Source organism: Chrysochloris asiatica, unplaced genomic scaffold, assembly GCF_000296735.1.
Source record: "Chrysochloris asiatica unplaced genomic scaffold, ChrAsi1.0 scaffold00007, whole genome shotgun sequence".
Taxonomy (NCBI): Eukaryota; Metazoa; Chordata; class Mammalia; order Afrosoricida; family Chrysochloridae; genus Chrysochloris; species Chrysochloris asiatica.
In genome coordinates this window covers 24,565,782-24,586,218 of record NW_006408525.1, presented here as the reverse complement: position 1 = coordinate 24,586,218, position 20,437 = coordinate 24,565,782, and the positions used below count along the sequence as shown (strand labels likewise).

General features: G+C 37.4%; 1 protein-coding gene across 2 annotated transcripts in view; it reads left to right on the top strand.

Moving 5' to 3' along the window:
• FBXL20 (F-box and leucine-rich repeat protein 20) overlaps positions 1-20,437 on the top strand; it is a 165,578-nt gene that overhangs the window by 82,005 nt on the left and 63,136 nt on the right. For both annotated transcript variants that reach the window (XM_006832547.1, XM_006832548.1), the window contains exons 2-3: positions 6,206-6,267; positions 13,048-13,102. In XM_006832547.1, the coding sequence (XP_006832610.1) occupies positions 6,206-6,267; positions 13,048-13,102 (117 nt within the window). The remainder of the gene's footprint in view (positions 1-6,205; positions 6,268-13,047; positions 13,103-20,437) is intronic.

Below are 20,437 nucleotides of genomic sequence, written 5' to 3'. Positions count from 1 at the left end.
ACTAGAAAGCAATAGATTTCTTGCTTCTGCCACAAATTCCCCCAGCTGTGAGCCTTCCAACCTTCTAAGTATTCCTTTATATGTGGTTCAGAGTTCCGGGACCATCCCCTGAACCTGCTTGGTTGGGTATTCTGTATTGTTGACGGAGCTCTCTGCTATACGTCCACCCGATCCACCATCTTTTTTGTTCTCCCCTCATAAGGAACAGTTTTATGCTGTCCTATAGGATTTCTTTGGAGTCCTGGTGTGGCGCTGTGGGTTAATGTGCCAGACTGCAAAGCTGTTTAAACTGCAAGATTGGAGGTTCAAACTCACCAGCTGCTCCTTGGAAACCCTATCCAGGGTCACTATGGGTCAGAACCGACTCAATGATACTTCACAACAACAATAATAATAGGGTCTCTTTAAGGAGCTCTGGTTGGTAGGTAGCTTAGTAGTTACGAATTGGGTTGCTAATCTTAAGGTCAGCAATTCAAAACTGCTAGTGGTTCCGCAGAAGAAATAATGAGGCTTTCTACTCCCGTAAAGATTTACAGCCTGGGAAACCCTGTGCAGGGTTGCTTGAGTCAGAATCGACTCTGGGCACACCACCACCATCATAGGGTCTCTTGAGTTGAATCAATTTGATGGCAGTGGGCTGGTTTTTAGTGGGTAAAGAGCATAGAACTATATTTTCTCTCATAAAACTGAATTTTTATGGCATTACTGTGTTCCTAGTGAACTGCTTGCTTTAAAATTCAGGCCTTCATGGTAATCATGGAATTCCAGTCATTCAGAGTACATTCCAAATAGTGGAATGCAGGGAGAAATAAAGAAAGGGTACACCCTATCCTTATAAGGACACGCCCACATTTCACAAGATCACTTTTTCTTACATCCTACTAGCCAGAACTTGGAGTCCTGGTTTGGTGCTGTGGGCTAATTCATCAGACTGTGTTTGAACTGCAAGGTTGGTGGTTCAAGCTCACCAGCTGCTCCTTGGAAACCCTATACAGGATCACTATGGGTGTATGGGTCAGAATTGACTCTACAGCACTTAACAAGAACAACTAGCCAGAACTTAGTTGCCTGGCCATATCTAGCTGCTTGGGAAGTAAAATATTCCTTCCACACAGCCATGTACCAGCTAAAACTTAGTGATTCTATTACTCTTAAAGAAAATGAACATTGGGAGATAAGTAGCTGGTTAAAATCTATATATCATCTCTAACCAAATCTATTACCATTTAATTATGACTCATAGCGACCCTATGTAGGGTTTCCGAAGCTATAATCTTTATGGGAGCAGAAACTCCTCTCTATCTCCTGCATAGTGGCTGCTGGATTCAAACTGCTGACCTGATTAGCAACCCAATGTGTAACCTACTACATCACCACCACATCATCATCTATAAAATATTAATATAGATCAGATTCTTTTATGTTTTGGAGTAATTTCAGTGTAAGCTATAGGGGTAACTGTTGAACAAGTGTTACTTTTTTTTTTTATTTGTTCAGCCTATCTTCCTGTTTTCAGATTCAGACTTTTTACATAGCCAATGAAATGGTTTCCTGAACCTTGTGTGGTAAGCATTTAATAATGTTACTAAACTGATCTCCAAATTGATGAGAAGAGATAGAATAGCAAAAACTGTTTTTAATATTCAGAAATGTTCTTGGATGGTTTAATTACACTTTGGAACAAGTGGTTTGAAAGTCATATTTCTCAGCTATCAAGTCTTTAGAAAGACAATTAGTTTTATGCAAAACTGCAGTCTCTGCTAATGTACTAGGCAAGGGTTAGTCAAAAAATATTGCTGCTGGGATTCCAATTCATCCATGCACAGGGTTATTACAAACAAAAGTTGTTTCAACATGTCTCTGCAATCAGTGGATGGCTACAGATGAGTTTTCTCAATCATACCCTTGTCTTAGTCTCATTAAGATGCCAATCAAAGATCCAATCAAAACAGTGGCTTTCTATGAGGTCTGCTGGGCCTATTAAATTCAAGAGAGGCTAACTCAGATGGTTATGGCAGCAGTTTTTTTTAGGATTCTAAAGGTATAGCATGATGGATTTTCTTGAAGGAAACAGGATGAGGGGGTTTTTTATTAAAAAGTTTTAACAGAATTGAAAACGGCATTAGTAAGAAATTGTTGTTGTTGTTGTTAAGTGCCATCAAGTCAGCACTGACTCAGAGGGATCCTATGCACAACAGAACAAAACACTGCACCGTTGTACACCAACATCACAATCACTGCCATGCTTGAGCCCATTGCTGCTGCCACTGTGCCAGTCCATCTTGTTGGGGGTCTTCCTCTTTTTCTCTGACCCTCCATTTTACCAAACATGATAGCCTTCTCCAGTGACTGGTCCCTCTTGACAATATGTCCAAAGTATGAGAGATGAGTCTCCCTATCCTGGCTTCCAAGAAGCATTCTGGCTGTGCTTGTTTCAACACAGATTTGTTTGTTCTTTTGGCAGTCCGTGGTACTTTTAATATTCTCCTCCAATACCATAACTCAAATGAATCAACTCTACTACAGTCTTCCTTATTCACTGTCCAACTTTCACATGCATATATGAGGTGCTTGAAATACTATGGCTTGGATTAGATACACCTTAGCCCTCAAAACCTATGTCTTTGCTTGTGAACACTTTGTGCATCAGATTTGCCTGATACAATATGTCACTTGATTTCTTGACTGCTACTTGCATGAATGTTGATGATTGATCAGAGCAAAGTGAAATTTTTGACAACTTCAGTCTGTTCTACATTTTATGGATGTTTATTGGTTCAGTGGTGAAAATTTTTGTTTTCTTTAGCAAAATTATATTTGCATGCAATATTAATGATGTTTTCTGATGATTTCCACATACCAAAGGCTATGGGTCTTTGATCTTTATCAGTAAGTATTTTAAGTCTTGTTAGCTTTCAGCAAGCAAAGGTGTATCATCTGCATATTGCAAGTTGTTAATGAGTCTTCTTCCAATCCTGATGCCACACGTTCTTCATATAACCCAGCTTCTCGGATTGTTTGCTCAGCATACAGATTGAATAAGTATGGTGAAAGAATACAATCCTGGTGCACACCTTTCCTAAGTTTAAGCCATTTTTCCCTTGTTTGAATGACTACCACTTGGTCTATGTACAGTTCCTCATGAGCACAAACAAGTACATGTTTTAGAATACTCATTCTCCACAATGTTGTCCATAGCTTGTCATGATCCAGACAATTGAAAGCCTTTGTATAGTCAATAAAGCACATATTTCTGGTAGTCTCTGCTTTCAACCAAGATCCATCTGATGTCAGCAGTGACATCCTTGGTTCATGCCCTCTTCTGAATCCATCTTGAACCTCTGAAAGTTCTCTGTCAATATATGGTTGTAATATCTTTAGCAAAATTATACTTGCATGCAATATTAATAAAATCTGATATTTTCCGCATTCCGTTAGGTTACCTCTCTTGGAAATGGGTACAAATATAGATCTCTTCCAGTCAGTTGGCCAGGTAGTTGTCTTCCAAATTTCTTGGCATAGATGAATGAGTGCCTCCCAACAAACTGTCTCAGTTTGTTGAAAAATTTCAGATTGTATTCCATCAATTTCCATTGCCTTGTTCTTTGTCAATGCCCTCAATGCACCTTAGACTTGTTATTTTGTATCACTGGTTCTTGATCATGTGCTACCTCTTGAGATGGTTGAGCATAGACCATTCTTTTTGATACAGTGACTGTGTATTCCTTCCTTCTTTTTTTTATGCTTTCTGCATCATTCAATATTTTGCCCTTAGAATCCTTCAATATTTCAAGTTGAGTCTTAAATTTTTTCTTCAGTTCCCTCAGTTTGAGAAATGCTCAGCTTGTTCTTCCCTTTTGGTTTTCTAACTCCAGGTCTTTGCACATTATGTTATGGTATTTAACTTTATTTTCTTGAGCTGCCCTTTGAAATGTTTTATTCAGCTCCTTTTATCTCCTCATTTCTTCCATTTGCTTTTGCATATCTATGCTGGAGCGCAGGTGTCAGTCTCTTCTGGCATCCATTTTGGTCCTTTCCTTCTTTCTTGTTTTCTTAATAACCTCTTGCTTTCTTTCTGTATGATTTTCTTGATGTCATCCCATAACTGTTCTGGTCTTTGGTCTTTAGGGTTTAATGCATCAAATCTGGTAATAAAAGGGTGTATAAATTGGTGTGAAAATCAGATAGGACAGAATTCTTTGGGGAGGGCTAGAGAAATGGGAACACTGCCTTTAGAAGTATATAGACCTACATGAATTATATGTCGAGAAACCATAGCTTCACGTTTTGATATTTAATAGAGGTTTCTAGTATTTTGTAACTATACTTTATTACTTATACTCGTATGACAAATCAAATTACTTAGACTGTTGCTTGCTTATTTAGGTAGTGCTTTCCTACCTTGAAATAAAAAGTAGAGAGTAAACAATAAAGTTGCTCCCATCTTTTCTCCCTGACCACTCTTTGTAATTTTTTGTGGACAGATTATAAAAATGCATAATGATATATTCCCATGTTAATACAAAACAATATTACCTAAGAACTGTCATTTCTACTGCTCTATTTCTGAGGTCCTATATAAATTGGTGCCGTTCATCATAGCTTTGATCTTATTGGTTATAACATTCTTTATATTTTCATATGAGAAGTCAAGAGTTTGGATTCAGCTGGAGCAGCAAAATATCTGAGGAAAATATATTTTACTGCCTCTGTGAAACATTTGTTTTATAAAAAATAATAGCATAGACTGGAGCAGAAGCCATTTGTGTTTCTTGGAAAACATCAAAATTATGTGCCTACCCCTAGGATTATTTTCTAAGTTACATTACCATGTCACTTCAAATGATAAACTATTTTGGTTATGTTTAAAAATAACTAGTTGCTATGGAGTCCTTTATGACTCATGGTAACCCCATATATGTCAGAGCAGCTCTGTAGGGTCTTCAGTGGGGACCCAGCCATGAAGGGTAGCGCTGGGACTCTCAAGGTAGACAACTGTATTGGTTTCTAAGACCCTGCCATTTTGACAGGGTGTAAATCAAACAACACAGAATTCTTTGGGGAATGGTTAGAGTGATAGAAACACTGCTTATAAAAGTGTATAAATCCTATACAGGGTCACTATGAGTCAGAACTGACTCCACACACTTAACAATAACAAAATGTATTATTGTAATTATATTGAATGGCTGAGATAGAGGGGAAAGTACTTTCTCTACCCTTCTATTTCCTTTCATTACTTCCTCTGTAGATTCCATATATATTATTGTTGCTATGTGCTGTCCTGTCAGTTCTTACTCATAGCACCCCTATATAGGATTTCCAAGGAGTGGTTGGTGGGTTTAAACCACCAGTCTGCAGTTAGCAATTCAGTGCTGATCCTATAACACCACACCTTTTTCTCCTAATGAACTTGTGGCTTTCCATTAAGACCCAGTTATCATCACCAGGCAAAGTTAGTTATTGCATCCTTTGTTCTTTTATGATCATTGGGCTTATCTTCCAAGGCACTTCTGGGTAGGTTCTAACTGCCAGCATTCTGGCTAGTAGTGAAGCACTTAACCATTTTTGCCACCCAGAGACCCCATAATTAATTTGATTATATATTTTAATATATGTTTATTATACTTATAATAAATATAATCATTTGTGAAATAATAAATATAACCACTTTGAATACACTAAAAATACTTATGGTGGTGGTCATGAAGTATTCATCGTTTTTCTACATTTTTCTACGAAAGAGAGTGTTTCCCAGATTTCTGAATACCTCCTTTGAATGTGAAGGAGATTTAGAGAATTTCTTCATTTTAATGGCATTTTAAAATAGTCACTCTATAGTGTACTTAAAATAAGTAAAACTTTGTGTAATCCAAACCTTTTGTAGGTCAGTTTTCTTATCTATAGAATGAATATAGTATGACTGTTGAGATTAAAAATACTAATATATGACTTAAAACAGTACTTGTCACAAAGTATCATCCTTCTGACTACTGTTCTTTTTCTCTATAGACAGGAAATGAATTGTCTCAAAAACATTTTTCATCTTAAAGAGTTCCTGAAAATATGACTGTGATACTTATTAACTACTCATATTACTTATTTACTTCTCTTCTAAGAGGATTGACTCTAAACTGTTGAGTTGAACATAATAAAATGTTAAAAACACTTGATACATCATGACATAATAATTTTGTTTTTGCAGATGTTCTCAAATAGTGATGAAGCTGTAATCAATAAAAAACTTCCCAAAGAACTCCTATTACGGTAAGTTTGGAATGAGCTCATTTTAAGCCTAGTGGGATGGCAAAACAGACCATTCCTCTTATTACAGTTCCATACATCTAACTTGCATGTTCCTACCCCCCCAAGGGTTCCATGCTTTTCATTTACACTTATTAATTTTGGTGTTTCACAAACACCGTAATAGCATAAACCTACCCAGTCGTTTTGTGGGAATCATAAAAACTGTTGCTAGAAGGGCCACATTAAGTAATTTCAGGACTATGCTATTCCTTTGTGCAAGGCTACAGTCAAGTTACCAGTGAATTAAGCAAGTGTTCTCATTTGTTTCTTCTTAATTTTAAATTACTTACTGATTCTCATCCTGTCTTTTTGAAACAAAGTTATTTATTAATAGTCTGGCAAACTGGAATCCACTATTTGCATAATATGAAAATTTAGTTAGTAGGATTGACAGTAATTCTTTTCAGAGCAGAACCATATGAATTTACTTAAGGATATCTCTTGAAAATGAATGTCAGTGTTTATAAGACAAAGACTCATGTGTGTTTTCCAAGACTATGAAATAACTTGTTTCTCAAGATTCCTTCTGAGGATGATATTGATAACTACAAAAATTATGTGAAGTGAAACGACTTTTTGAGCCCACACATGCCCTTTTAGCTGTAAGACGAATGCACTTTCAGAATGAGGATTATTGTTTATAAGATTCTAATTTTTTTTTTTTTTAACTTTTTGGGGACCTGAATCATAAATGCTGTGTAATATACATGTATGTATGAATGAGTAGGAGATGAAATTTTTAAACTCAAAAAGGATGAATTTGCTGGAGTTTTTTTTCTTACCTTTGTCTGAAATAAAAGGCCCCTGGTTGGTACAAATGGTTTGCACTGGACTACTAAAGCCTGCATCAATGGGCTCAAGCATGGCAACAATTGTGAGGTTGGCCCAGGATCCGGGCAGTGCTTCATTCTGTTGTGCATAAGGTTGCTCTGAGTCGGTACCAACTCTATGGCAACTAACAACAACAACAACTAAAGCTGAACTGTTGAAAGTCCCTCCTCCCCCACTAGTGGCACCATGGGAGAAGAGCCTCACAACCTGATTACATAAAGATTACAGCCAACAAAACCCTGTAGAGCAGTTCTACTTTATAACACATGCATAGCATTGTCATAACTTGGAATCAACTAGACAGCAGTTGTTGTTGTTGTTGTTAAGTGCCATCGAGTCGGGTCCGACCCATAGCGACCCTGTACAGGGTTTCCGAGGGTGTAAATCTTTACGGGAGTAGAAAGCCTCATCTTTCTCCCGCGGAGCGGCTGGTAGTTTCGAACCGCTTGACCTTAAGGTTCGCAGCCCGATTCGTAACCACTACGCTACCAGAGCTCCTTAGACAGCAGTAGGTTTTTTTATTTATTTTTTTTAAGGAGGGCTTGTCTGAAATAACAGATGATCTATTTTTTTAAGGAGGGCTTGTCTGAAATAACAGATGATCATTCTGTGTTGAGGATTCCTGAGACCACTCTCAGGTTCACTGGTTCACTAGGAGGAATCAACTTATAATCATTTGTGGCTATATTTACTACAGGGAAAGGATACAGAGCAAATTTGAAAAATTGAGAAGGCACGTAGCTTTGAAATTCATAGGAAACCAAGCACTAGTTTCCAACAGTTCTCTCCCAGTGGTCTCCTATGGAATGCACTTAATTCCTCTAGCAATGAGTTGTGAGAACACATGTGAAATGTTTGGAAATGATGGAAACTCTCCTAAAACGTCCAAATTCTCAGTTTCCTAAAAATTCAGATTCTCAGACACCATCCAAGATCCAACATTGCAAGCACTCCCTTCTAAGGATAGCAGTTTAGGATTTGCTATGTTAATTCTTCCTCACACAAGTGCTCTTATATTCTTTTCAGGGACGCTTACAATGTTAATGATTTCTAGTAGTTTTTTTCTTCATTTTAATTGCTTGGAGTTCAAAATGGATATGTGTGTATATGTTATTTCTTATTAAAGGCCTAATGGTTAAGAACACATGGACTCTGGAATCTTTAACTACCTAGGTTCTATCACTTAGTAGCTAAAAATTGAATAATACTAGTATCTACATCATAGAATTATCATAAAGGTTAAATGTGTTTGATATATTTGTTATTAGAATAGTGCCTGGCACATAGTAAGTGCTATAAAAATATTAGACATATATTATCATTATTGGTTATACTTTTTACTCATAGATTCTAAGACTGCCAAACTGATCATCTCTTAAATTTAATATGCAAACTGGTATATGTTCCTATATCAAAGAATAGATCAACAACATTACTCTTATTCAGCATTTAGTTTTCTGACCTCAAATATGCTGGGGTTTGCCCTCGACATAGTTGTCACGAGTGTTTGGTTCACGAGGAGGGGAGATCCAGCGGCGATAGGGATAGCGAAAGAATACACAGACAAACAGAAGAAGGGAGACAGTGAGGCACCCCAAAGGCAGGGTGAATACATCACTGGTGGGCAGGCTTGGGAGTACAGGCATCGTAGCCTCTGCAGGCAGCAACTCACTGCCCTGCAATCTTTACTGCATGCCTTCCAACCCGTAATGCACCACAATCTTTACTCCATGCCTTCCAACCAGTAATGCACACCTGGGGAGACCCGGGCCTCTGCTTTATTTAGGGGAGGAGTTTCACACCAAGCTGGGAGGGACTAAAACAGGATACAGCTAACATCAGTAATTTTCCAGACATTCAGGTAACTTTACATTGTACTTCACTGGTTCGAATCCCAGGCCAGCAACTTGGATTCTCAGGCCCAATTAACATATCTATAGCCCCTGAGGTCAGTTGGGGGAAGGTGAGAGTTCTGCAGGAGAAGACCAGGTGAATGGGCTGCACCTGGAAAAGGGATTAGGGAGGATGGGTTCTTTGTCTATAGAACAAAGAACCGAGAAGTAGCTAAGATATTTTTAGTTAATCCTTTGGAGAAAGGTTTAACCTTGCAACCTTTAGTCTCGGCTTTAGGAAAATATCACATTTATCTGTGGATTTTCAAAGGCTCCGTGTATTAATTTAATATATATAACTGAATATTAAGATGAAAGCAATTTGCCATTAACTGCCAGTGGCCTCGTTTGTTACACTTGGGCCCATAGGGCCTCGAACCTCTGACCAGTCTTACAGGGTCCGCAACACAAATATCCAGAACAAAGCAAAGAACGAGGAAATAAGCAGAAAGCTCAAATGTACTTTAGCACACTAACCATGTCTCAGGCCGTATTACTCTTTTTTTTCTTTAGAAATTGTTCTTCCATATTTGATTATGAGAAGCCACAGATTAAAATGGGATGAGTAAGGTAATGCTGATAGGGCCCCCTGAGTTTTAAGAAGTTACGATCATAAGAGTAAGGAAGAATTTATAAAAACTAATAAATAGAAATTTCTAAAACCATAGCAGAGCTGCTTAAGGAAGAGACAGTTATTTGTGAGGGTTTTACATAGGTAAAACATAAGTTGTTGTTGTATGCTGTTGAGTCGGTTTTGAGTCTGTATTCAATTTCCGAGCAGAGCTGGTGAGTTTGAACTGCCGTCCTTGTGGTTAGCAGTCCAGTGTTTATCCTGTAGTGCCATGCCAGGCATTTTACATATAGAACAATAATTAATGTTTCTCATGAATACCATGAGATTTCAGGATTACTTAATTTAAATGATCTTAATTTAAGCCTTAATACATGAGTAAACATTTAAGGGATATAATGTCTTATGCTACATAGATATAAACAAGTCTTCAAAAAGGTTACAAAGTGATAAAAGAAACATTTGAGAATAAATTGCAAATATGATGCTATTTTACCCTTAAAGACTTCGTTGTATATTTTCTAAAAAATCAAAGTAAAATCATCAAAATCAGGAAATGAATATGGGTACAATACTGATATGCAATTTACAGCCTTATTCCAGTTAATGTCCTTTAAAGTAAAAGGAAGACTTTTTTTCCCCTGGTTCAAGCGCCAAAGACCACAGATTGATTGCATTTAGTTGCCAACTCTTATCTAGCAGAGTTCCTTGGTGGTGGTAATTGTATACCACCAAGTCAGTTCTAACTCATAGTAAGCCTAAATAGGGTTTCTGAGGCTATAGATGAGCCAGAAGGTCTCATCTTTCTCCTGCGAAGTGACCGTTAGATTAGAACTGCTGACCTTGTGGTGGTTAGCAGCCCAGCTTGTAGTCCACTATGCTACTACCATAGCTCCTTGGCACAGTTCCTTAGTCTTTGTCTTTCAAAGCATTAACAGTTCTGAAAAACACAGGACAGTTTTTTTGTAGAATGTTTCTCAATTAAATTCAAATTTCACATTTTGGTAGAAATACCACAGGAATGTGTGATGTCCTTCCCAGTGCATCAAAGAATAAGCAAACAATTTACCCCCAAACCCTTTTTATGTAATCTGGTCCCTATCCTACTCTCTGAACTTCCATCGAGTCAGTTCCAACTCATAATGATCATGTATAGAGTTTCCAAGGAGCAGTTGGTGTGTTTGAACTGCCAGCCTTGTAGTTGGTTAGCAGTCCAGTGCTTATACTCCAGAACGCCATTAATACATATAAAGCACTTAAAACAATACCTGGCACATAAGGACTTCATAAAGAATTGTGGTACTGCTGTATTCCCTCTCACTATCATTTTCTGTTCCTCAAACAGTCCATTGTCTTTTATACATACACCCATTTCCTATATCTGGAGTGATCTTTCTTTAATTGTTCAAGCCCCTGATCAAATGTCTACTCCTTTAGCAGGCTTTCCCTGACCTCTGTCATATTTTATAGTTGTGTTTGTAGCACTCCTCACTAGCTGAAAATTTCTCACACATTTTACTTATTTTGTGTGTACCTCCTTCCCTTAGACCATAGGTTATACAACAGCAAGGACCTAAAACAGTGTCTAAGATAGGTGGTAAAATATGTTTTTTGAATGAACACTTGAAACTCACTTTTCATCCTTAAGGTCTGCAACTGAGCATTCCTATCTGAAAAGCTGATAGTTTATAATCATAACTTTTAGAGAGATTGTCCATCATTGTGTGACAAGACTTTCCTCCTTTTCTATCCACCCATGTGGCCCTCCTAAGAGAATGCAGACTCTATAGATTGCCTACAGCTACCTATTTTCATTTTACTATTTGCACTGTAATTGTTCTCTGGACTTTTGCTCAGACTTCCCTGCCCCTCTGCTGGTGTCTTGCTGAAACTGCAAGAAGTAGATTGTTAACATCAACTCACCTTGTTGCCCCAGGCCTAACCCTTTCAATTCTTTTAATCCTAAATTTTAATCAGCCCCTTAAGTGGACCTCTATAGTTGAAACGTGGAGTCCTGGTGTGGTGCTGTGGGTTAATGCACTGGACTGCAAAGTTGGTTTGAACTGCAAGGTCTGTGGTTTGAGCTCACCAGTTCGGAAACCCTGTACAGGGTCACTATGGGTCAGAATCAACTCAATGGCACTTAACAACAACATAGTTGGAACAAATCAAAACATGTCAGCAATCTGTTAGAGGAAGTAAATATGTAAGAAAGCATTAGAGGTTTTTATAAACAACTCAGCTGCTATTACTTGTTTTTATGACACGGTACATTGGTGACTGGAAAGTCACCAAAAGAACCTTCTGCTTTAAAATTAAAAATATTCTCAAAATGCATACAGTTTTCTGTCTGGTATTAAAAAAGATTATTACAAGTCTAAAACATGACTGATAACTGTAACAAAATTATTGTTTTTTACACCAACAAAAAAGATTTTATTCTTAAAAAACTATGAAGAAGTAAATCTAGCAGATTCCTGACCTGTACTTTATAATACTTGAGGCATCTCTAGTTGTCGCAAGGGATATCATAAATTTATTGAAGCAAAATTAATGTTAACTTAAAAAATCTTTATGCTATTGTTGTTTAGTCCTGTGGCTATATTGTACTTTCTCCCACTTGCAGAAGAACTTAGTTGCTATTTCAGATTAAAATGGCTTTTTAAAATGTTCACAAGTGAAAGGGCTTCAAGAGAAGTGACAACTACTTATTTGACCTCTATAAAGACTGAAAAAAATTCTAGTCAGTAAATGTTTTCTAACATTGATTGTGCTATATTAAATCTATTTTAATTTCCTAAATTAGGATTAAATATTTAGAAATTCAGTATTTTATGTTATTGTTGTGATTAAGTCTCACTGAGTAGGTTCTGATTCATAGCAGCCCTATATAAGGTTTCCAAGGAGTGGCTAGTGAGTTTGAACTGCCGACCTTGTGGTTCAAACTGACCTTGCTTATCCATACCAGGACTCTGAATATTGCAGTTATAAAGAAAAATCAGGACAAAGTAAAATAATAACTATTGTAGTAATATTATAATAGCTATAATATTTTATATTTACTATATTTTGTCCTGCTTTTTCTGTATAATTGCAAAATTCGTTATAATGATATTCATCCCTTTGTCTATTTCTTTTGTTATCCAAACATGGGAAAAGTTTATTTTTACATTTATAAAATTATATCCGATAGCAATCTTTCATTACCCCTTGCTTTAAGTAATTAAATTTGTATAATACTTATTCTTACATTATCTAAGAAAGATTTCTTACTCCTCCTTTGTTTTGTAAGGACAATACGCCTATTTGTAAATTTCTGAAACTTAGTATGCTTGTTTGAAAGAAGTTTTTCCTAGTTTTGTTTTTTGTTAATGTAGTCAATTACTTATAGAAAAAACCTACAGAAACTTTATTGTGTAATAAAGTTTGTCACTCTTTTCTTTCTAGAATATTCTCTTTTCTGGATGTCGTTACCTTGTGTCGCTGCGCTCAGGTCTCCAGGGTAAGAATGACATGATACAGGTTAATTTTTCCTAACATTTATGATCGCCACCTCTAAGTAAATAGGCTAGGTATTTACTTCAGATATTATTTGTATGTTGTTACATTTCAAAGAATGTTATTTGATCCTTGGCTTACCTAGTTTTAGGTAACTCTTAACAATTTATGTAATGTAAACAAAAAATACTTTCAGTGGAGAAAAAAACATTACGCATACAAATTAAAAGGCTTAACTCAGAATTATAATGAAATATATAAGAATATTTATATATAAATACATAATGAAATATATAAGAATCTTATACATTGAGTATCTACTTTTGCTGTTAACATATCTATGATGTGGTAGAGCATACATGGGGGAAAATTAGACATTACCAAATACTTTGAGGGAATGATTTATTGGGCCTAGAGGCTCAGGACCATAGTCTCTGGGGACACCATGTTCAGTTGACATAAGATAGCCCATAAAGATAGTCTTCTATATCCTACTTTGGTGCTTAGTATCTGGAATCTTAAAAGTTCATAAGTGGCCATCTAAGGTGAAACTGTTGGTATCTCCCTGTCTGGAGGAAAGAAGATTGTTGAAAATTAATGATGTCTGGAAACAGTTAGTCCAAGTAAACATCTGTCTCATGACCCTGAGACCAGAAGAACTAGATGGTACCTGACTACCACTACCAACTGTTCTGAAAGGGATCCCATTAGAAGATCTGAATGGAGTTGGAGACAATGGAGAACAAAACTGAACATCATAAAAAGAAAAAAGACCTGGCTTACTGGTCAGATAGAGACTGGTGGAACACTGAGCCTATGGCCCTTGGTCATCCTTCAGGTCTGCAGCTGAACTTGCCCAGTGAGTCAATTTTCAGCCAAATAATAGATGGGCATATAGGGAGTACAGCAACACAAGTGAAATATGCACACCATTGAATAACGGCCAGCGATTCAAGGTCAAAAGGGTAGCATTTGCCTAAGGATACAATTCAGAAGGGTGGGGAAAGGAGAAATGGAGGAAAACAAGAAACACAAAGAGAAAGTGGGATAAGTGCTGTTATAATGAGGGGATATGCAGTAGAAGGAGTCCTGGTATGGTACTATGGTTTAATGCACTGGACTGCAAAGTCTGTTTGAACCACAAGGTTGGTGGTTCAAGCTCACCAGCCACTCCTCAGAAATCCTATATCGGGTTGCTATGGGTCAGAACTGACTTAATAGCACTTAACTACAACATGCAAGAGAAATGAAACAAAGTACATGACTTGTTTATTATAAAACTGATTATCTACTCTTTAAACAAATTTTCATTCAGTTTACAGTAAGCTTTAAAACAAGAGTCTTGTATATATGACACAATACTAGAAGCTTAAAGTATTTCTCAATATGTGAAAGCAATGCAATGCTACTTAGTCAAATATATCTTCTTTTAGTACAACTTTACATTTTGCAGTATATCTGTTATCTCTATAACAGATATCAGTATATCTATTTTCCTGTACATCAGGAAAAGTAAATTGCCAAAATGTTTTATATAATAAACCAACCACTAAACCAACCACTAAAGCCAGTGAGGATGAAATAGAAGAATTCTACCAACTTTTTCAATCTGAAATTGATCAAACATGCAATCAAGATGTATTGATCATTACTGGTGGTTGGAATCCAAAGGTTGGGAGCTAAGAGGAAAGATCAGTGGTTGGAAAATATGGCCTTGGTGATAGAAAAGATGCTGGAGAATGCATGATAGAATTCTGTAAAACTAATGATTTGTTAATTTCAAATACCTTCTTTAGACAGCATAAGACGCAACTACACACATGGAACTCACCAGATGGAATACACATAAATTAAACTGACTACATCTGTGGAAAGAGACAATGAAAAGCTCCATATCATCAGCAAAAACAAGGCTAGGGGCAGATTGTGGAACAGACCCATCAATTACTCATACGCAAATTCACACTGAAGCTGAAGAAAATGAAAACAAATCCACGAGAGCCAAAATATAACCTTGAATATATCCGACCTGAATTTAGAGATCATCTGAAGAACAGATTTGATACATTAAACACTAAAGACTGAAGACCAGCAGAGCTGTAAGACGACATCAACAACATCATACATGAAAAAAGCAAAAAGTCATTGAGAAGACAAGAAAGAAGGAAAAGGTCAAAATGGATGTCAGAAGAGACACTGAAACTTGCTCTGCAGCGTAAAGATGCTAAAGCAAATGGAAGAAATGAGGAGGTCCAAGAGCTGAACAGAAAATTTCAAAGATCAGCTAGAGAAGATAAAGCCAAATATTACAACAAAATGTGCAAAGATCTGGAATCAGAAAACCAAAAAGGAAGAACACGCTCAGCATTTCTTTCAAGCTGGGGGAACTGAAGAAAAAATTCAAGCCTTGACTTTTGTTATTGAAGGATTATCTGGGCAAATTATTGAATGATGCAGAAAGCAACAAGAGAAGATGGAAGGAATACACAGAGTCACTGTACCGAAAGGAAATGGTTAATTTTCAACCATTTCAGCAGGTAGCATATGATCAACAGCCAATGATACTGAAGGAGGAAGTCCAAGGTGCTTTGAAGGAATTGGCAAAGAACAAGGCACCAGGAATTGATGGAATCAAAACTGAAATCTTTCAAGAAAGTGAGGCAGCACAGGAGGCACTCACTCATGTCTGCCAAGAAATTTGGAAGACAGCTGTCTGGCTGACTGATTGGAAGAGATCCATATTTGTGCCCATTCCAAAGAGAGTAACCCAACGGAATGCAGAAATCATTGGACAATCTCTTTGATATCCCATGCAAGTAAAGTTTTGCTAGAGGTAATACAGAAATGGCTACAATCATATGTTGACAGTGAACTTCCAGAGGTTCAAGCTAGATTCAGAAGAGGCCATGGAATGAAGGATATCATTGCTGATGTCTGATGGATCTTGGCTGAAAGCAGAAAATATAAAAAAGATGTTTACCTGTGCTTTTTTGACTACGCAGAGGCTTTTGATTGTGTGGATCATGACAAGCTATGGACAACATTGCAAAGTATGAGTATTCTGGAACACTTAATTGTGCTCATGAGGAATCTGTACATGGACCAAGAAGCAGTTGTTCGAACAGAACATGGGAACACTGAATGGTTTAAAATTAAGAAAGGTGTGCAACAAGGTTGTATTCTTTCACCATATTTACTTAACCTGTATGATGAGCAAATAATCCGAGAAGCTGGGTTCTATGAAGAAAAACGTGGTAATCAGTATTGGAGGAAGTCTCTTTAACAACCTGCAATATGCAGATGATACAACCTTGCTTGCTGAAGGTGAAAAGGACTTAAAATATTTACTGATGAAGATCAAAGAGCTCAGCCTTCGGTATAGATTACATCTCAATGTAAAGAAAACAAAAGTCCTCACCACTGGACCAATAAACAACATTCTTATCAACGGAGAAAAGATTGAAGTTGTCAAGGACTTCATTCTTCTTGGATCAACTATCAACACTCATGGAAGCAGCAGTCAAGAAATCAAACGACGTATTGCATTAGGCAAATCTGCTGCACAGGACCTTTTTAAAGTATTGAAGAGCAAAGATGTCAGCTTGAGGACTAAGATGCGCCTGATCAAAGCCATGGCAAAACCTTATATGCATGTGAGAGCTGGACAGTGAATAAGGAAGACCATAGAAGAATTGATGCTTTTGAGTTATGGTGTTGGAGGAGAATATTGAAAGTGCCATGGGCTGCTAAAAGAACCAATAGATCCCTTTTGAAAGAAGTGCAGCCAGAGTGCTTCTTGGAGGCCAAGATGGCCAAACTTTGTATCTTGTACTTTGGACATATTGTCAGGAGGGACCAGTCACTGGAAAAGGATATCATGTTTGGTAAGGTGGAGGATCAGAGAAAAAGAGGAAGACCCCCAACGAGATGGATTGGCCAAGTGGCAGCATCAATGGACTCAAGTATGGCAACATTAGTGAGACTGGTCCAGGATCGGGCAGTGTTTCGTTCTGTTGTGCATAAGGTTGCTATGAGTCGGTACTGACTCAATGGCACCTAACAACAACAACAAAGGATATCGCATTATGTGAAAGCAACGCTATGCTACTTAAATATATCGTCTTTTAGTACAACTTAACATTTTGCAGTATAACTGTTATCTCTAAGCTGTACATCAGGAAAAATAAATTGCCAAAATGTTTTATATAATTTTACAAGTACAACTAAACCAAAGCCCACTGCCATCAAGTTGATTGTGACTCATGGTGACCCTATATAATAGGATTTCTAAGACTGTAAATCTTTATGGGAATAGAAAGACTCATCTGTCTTCCACAGAGTGGCTGGTAAACTTGAACTGTCAACCTTGTGGTTAACGGTCCTGTGCTTATTTTACAGTGCCACCACTACAACAGCAACCCCCCCAAAAAAAGACTGCACTTATTGTTCCTACTTAGGTACAAAATAGAGACTTCATGGAATTCTTTTTTTCTTGGTTTGATATTTTAGGCTCATGGTTTTGTGGATCTATTGAGTCAATGGACATAAAGTTTTTGGAGTTGCTGTTTGGTGTATAGTGCCTAGGGTCTTAAAACCCTACAAGTGGTCACAATTGCTTTCTATTTGAATGAAGCATCAGAGGAAGAAGGAAGACCCTTGAATCAGAGAAGGAAATAGACTACAGATTTACTTTCCTTTGAGAGCTACTACTTTCTTTGCCATGAAACCAAATGAAATGGATGGTGGCCAGCTACCATTACTGAATATTTTGATCAAGAATCCAGTAGATGGATTCTGATTAAAAGGAGGACAGTTATACAGCAGAACTTCCAATTCATATGGAAGCCATATGAAATGTGAAGTCGTAGTTAAACTAAACAACAGAATGCTTTGTCTTGAGCTTTGTGTTCAAACTTACAACAGTTAGTCTAAAACACATTAGAAAGCCATAATGGGCAGAGAGTCTAAATTAAAGGTGATGAAACAATATAAGTAGAGATAGTGAAATGGTGACACAATTTGTAAAGTATGTAACCAATACCATTGAACTATACATGTAGATAGAATTTTACAAAACCTATGACTTTTCATTGTAAATAACCTTTTTTCAACAACGTAAATGGCAACCATACATGCGGATCTCACCAGATAGAAAATACAGGAATGAAATTGACTGCATCTCTGGGAAGAGACGATGGAGAAGCTCAATATCATCAGCGGAAAAACAAAGCCAAGGGCGGACTGTTAAGCATACCATCCATTGCTCATGTGCAAATTCAGGCTGAAACTAAAGAAAATTAAAACAAGTCCACAAGAACCAAAATAAGACCTTAAGTATGTTGTTGTTGTTGTGAAGTGCTGGCGAGTTGATTCCTTCCCATAGCAACTTTGTATAGGGTTTCTGAGGAGCAGCTGGTGAGCTTGAACTGCTGACTTGCAGTTGAAAGCGACTTTGCAGTCCAGCACATTAACTCACAGCGCTACCCCACCTGAATTTAGAGACCAACTCAAGACCAGATTTGATGCATTAGATAATACTGACTGAAGATTTGAAGAGTTGTGGGATGACATCAATAACATCCTACATGAAGATAACTAAAGGTCATTAAAAAGATAGAAAAGAAAAAAAGAACAAAATGAATATCCGAAGAAACTCTGAAACTTGCTGTTGAATGTAGAGTAGCAAATAGAAGAATGATCAAGTAAAAGAACGGAACATAAAATTTCAAAGGGCAGCTTAAGAAATAATATAAAATAAAGACTCTAACACTGGGATTAGTTAGTTTTGCCATCTTGCTAGGTTTAAAAGGATCCATTTTAGAAGCAGGAACAGATGGTCCCAGAACATAAAGAAGAGCCATAAGCAGATCATGAGATCACTACCTGAAAAAGTGATGGCAATGGCAGAGACAGCGAAATGGAGAGAGCAGCTGTGGGCTTCCCAGTACTTGGACTGAGTAAAGTTGAGTACCTATGGGCAGGAGACTGGTTTGCAGAAAGTGCCCTTTGGGCATTTACAGACTGGCTTAAAGGAGCTTTCTAACACTTGCCTGAGCAGGTCAGAGACTTAAGCCTCATGGCTGAGAGGCTGAAGACAAGAACGAGGCTAACAGTACTAAGACTTTTGTTTACATTTAAAATTTTGTAGGTAAGCCTTTAAAGGCTTTTTGATTAAAGTACACAATGATCACAGTAAATTAGTTCCTTATTTATTACCTAATCCTGAAACCATTAACACTCATGGAAGCAGCAGTCAAGAAATCAAACGACATTATTGCATTAGGCAGATCTGCTGTATACGACCTCTTTAAAGTGTTGAAGAGCAAAGATATCAATTTGAGGACTAAGGTGTACCTGACCCAAGCCATGATATTTTCAGTAACCCATTTGCATGTGAAAGTTGACAGTGAATTAAGAAGATCATAGAAGAATTAATGCGTTTGACTTACAGTGTTGGAGGAGACTATTAAAAATACCATGGACTGACAAAAGAACAAATAAATCTGTATTGGAAGAAGTACAGCCAGAATGCTCCTTGGAAGCCAGGATGGCCAGATTTCATCTCTCATACTTTGGACATATTGTCAGGAGGGACTAGTCCCTGGAGAAGGACATCATGCTTGGTAACATGGAGGGTCAGCGAAGAAGAGCCCCAATGAGGTAGACTGATACAGTAGCAGCAGTAATGGACTCAAACATAGGAAAGATGGTGAGATTGGCACAGGACTGGACAGTGTTTCATTCTGTTGTGCATAAGGTCACTATGAGTCAGTACTGACTCAACGCCACATAACAACAACAATCTTGAAAAACTTTCTTGCCTCCTTTTAGATTGTAGTTATGTGTTGTTGTTAGGTGCCATTGAGTCAATACTGACTCACAGCAACCTTATGCACCGCAGAATGAAACACTGCCCGATCCTGGGCCAACCTCACTATTGTTGCCACACTAGGACCCATTGATGCTGTTACTTTGCCAGTCCATGTCACTAGGAGTTTTCCTCCTTTTCTCTGACACTCCATCTTACCAAACATGATATCCTTCTTCAGCGACTGGTCCCTCCTGACAATATGTCTGAGAATATGAGAGATGAAGTTTGAGTGTTGATAGTTGATCCAAGAAGAATGAAGTGCTTAACAACTTCAATCTTTTCTCCATTGATAAGAATGTCCAGCGGTGAGGATTCTTGTTTTCTTTACATTGAGATGCAATTCATTACAAAGGCTGTGGTCTTTGATCTTCATCAATAAATATTTTAAATCCTCTTCACTTACAGCAAGCAAGATTGTATCATCTGCATATTGCAGGTTGTATCATCTGCATATTGTGGGTTGTTAAT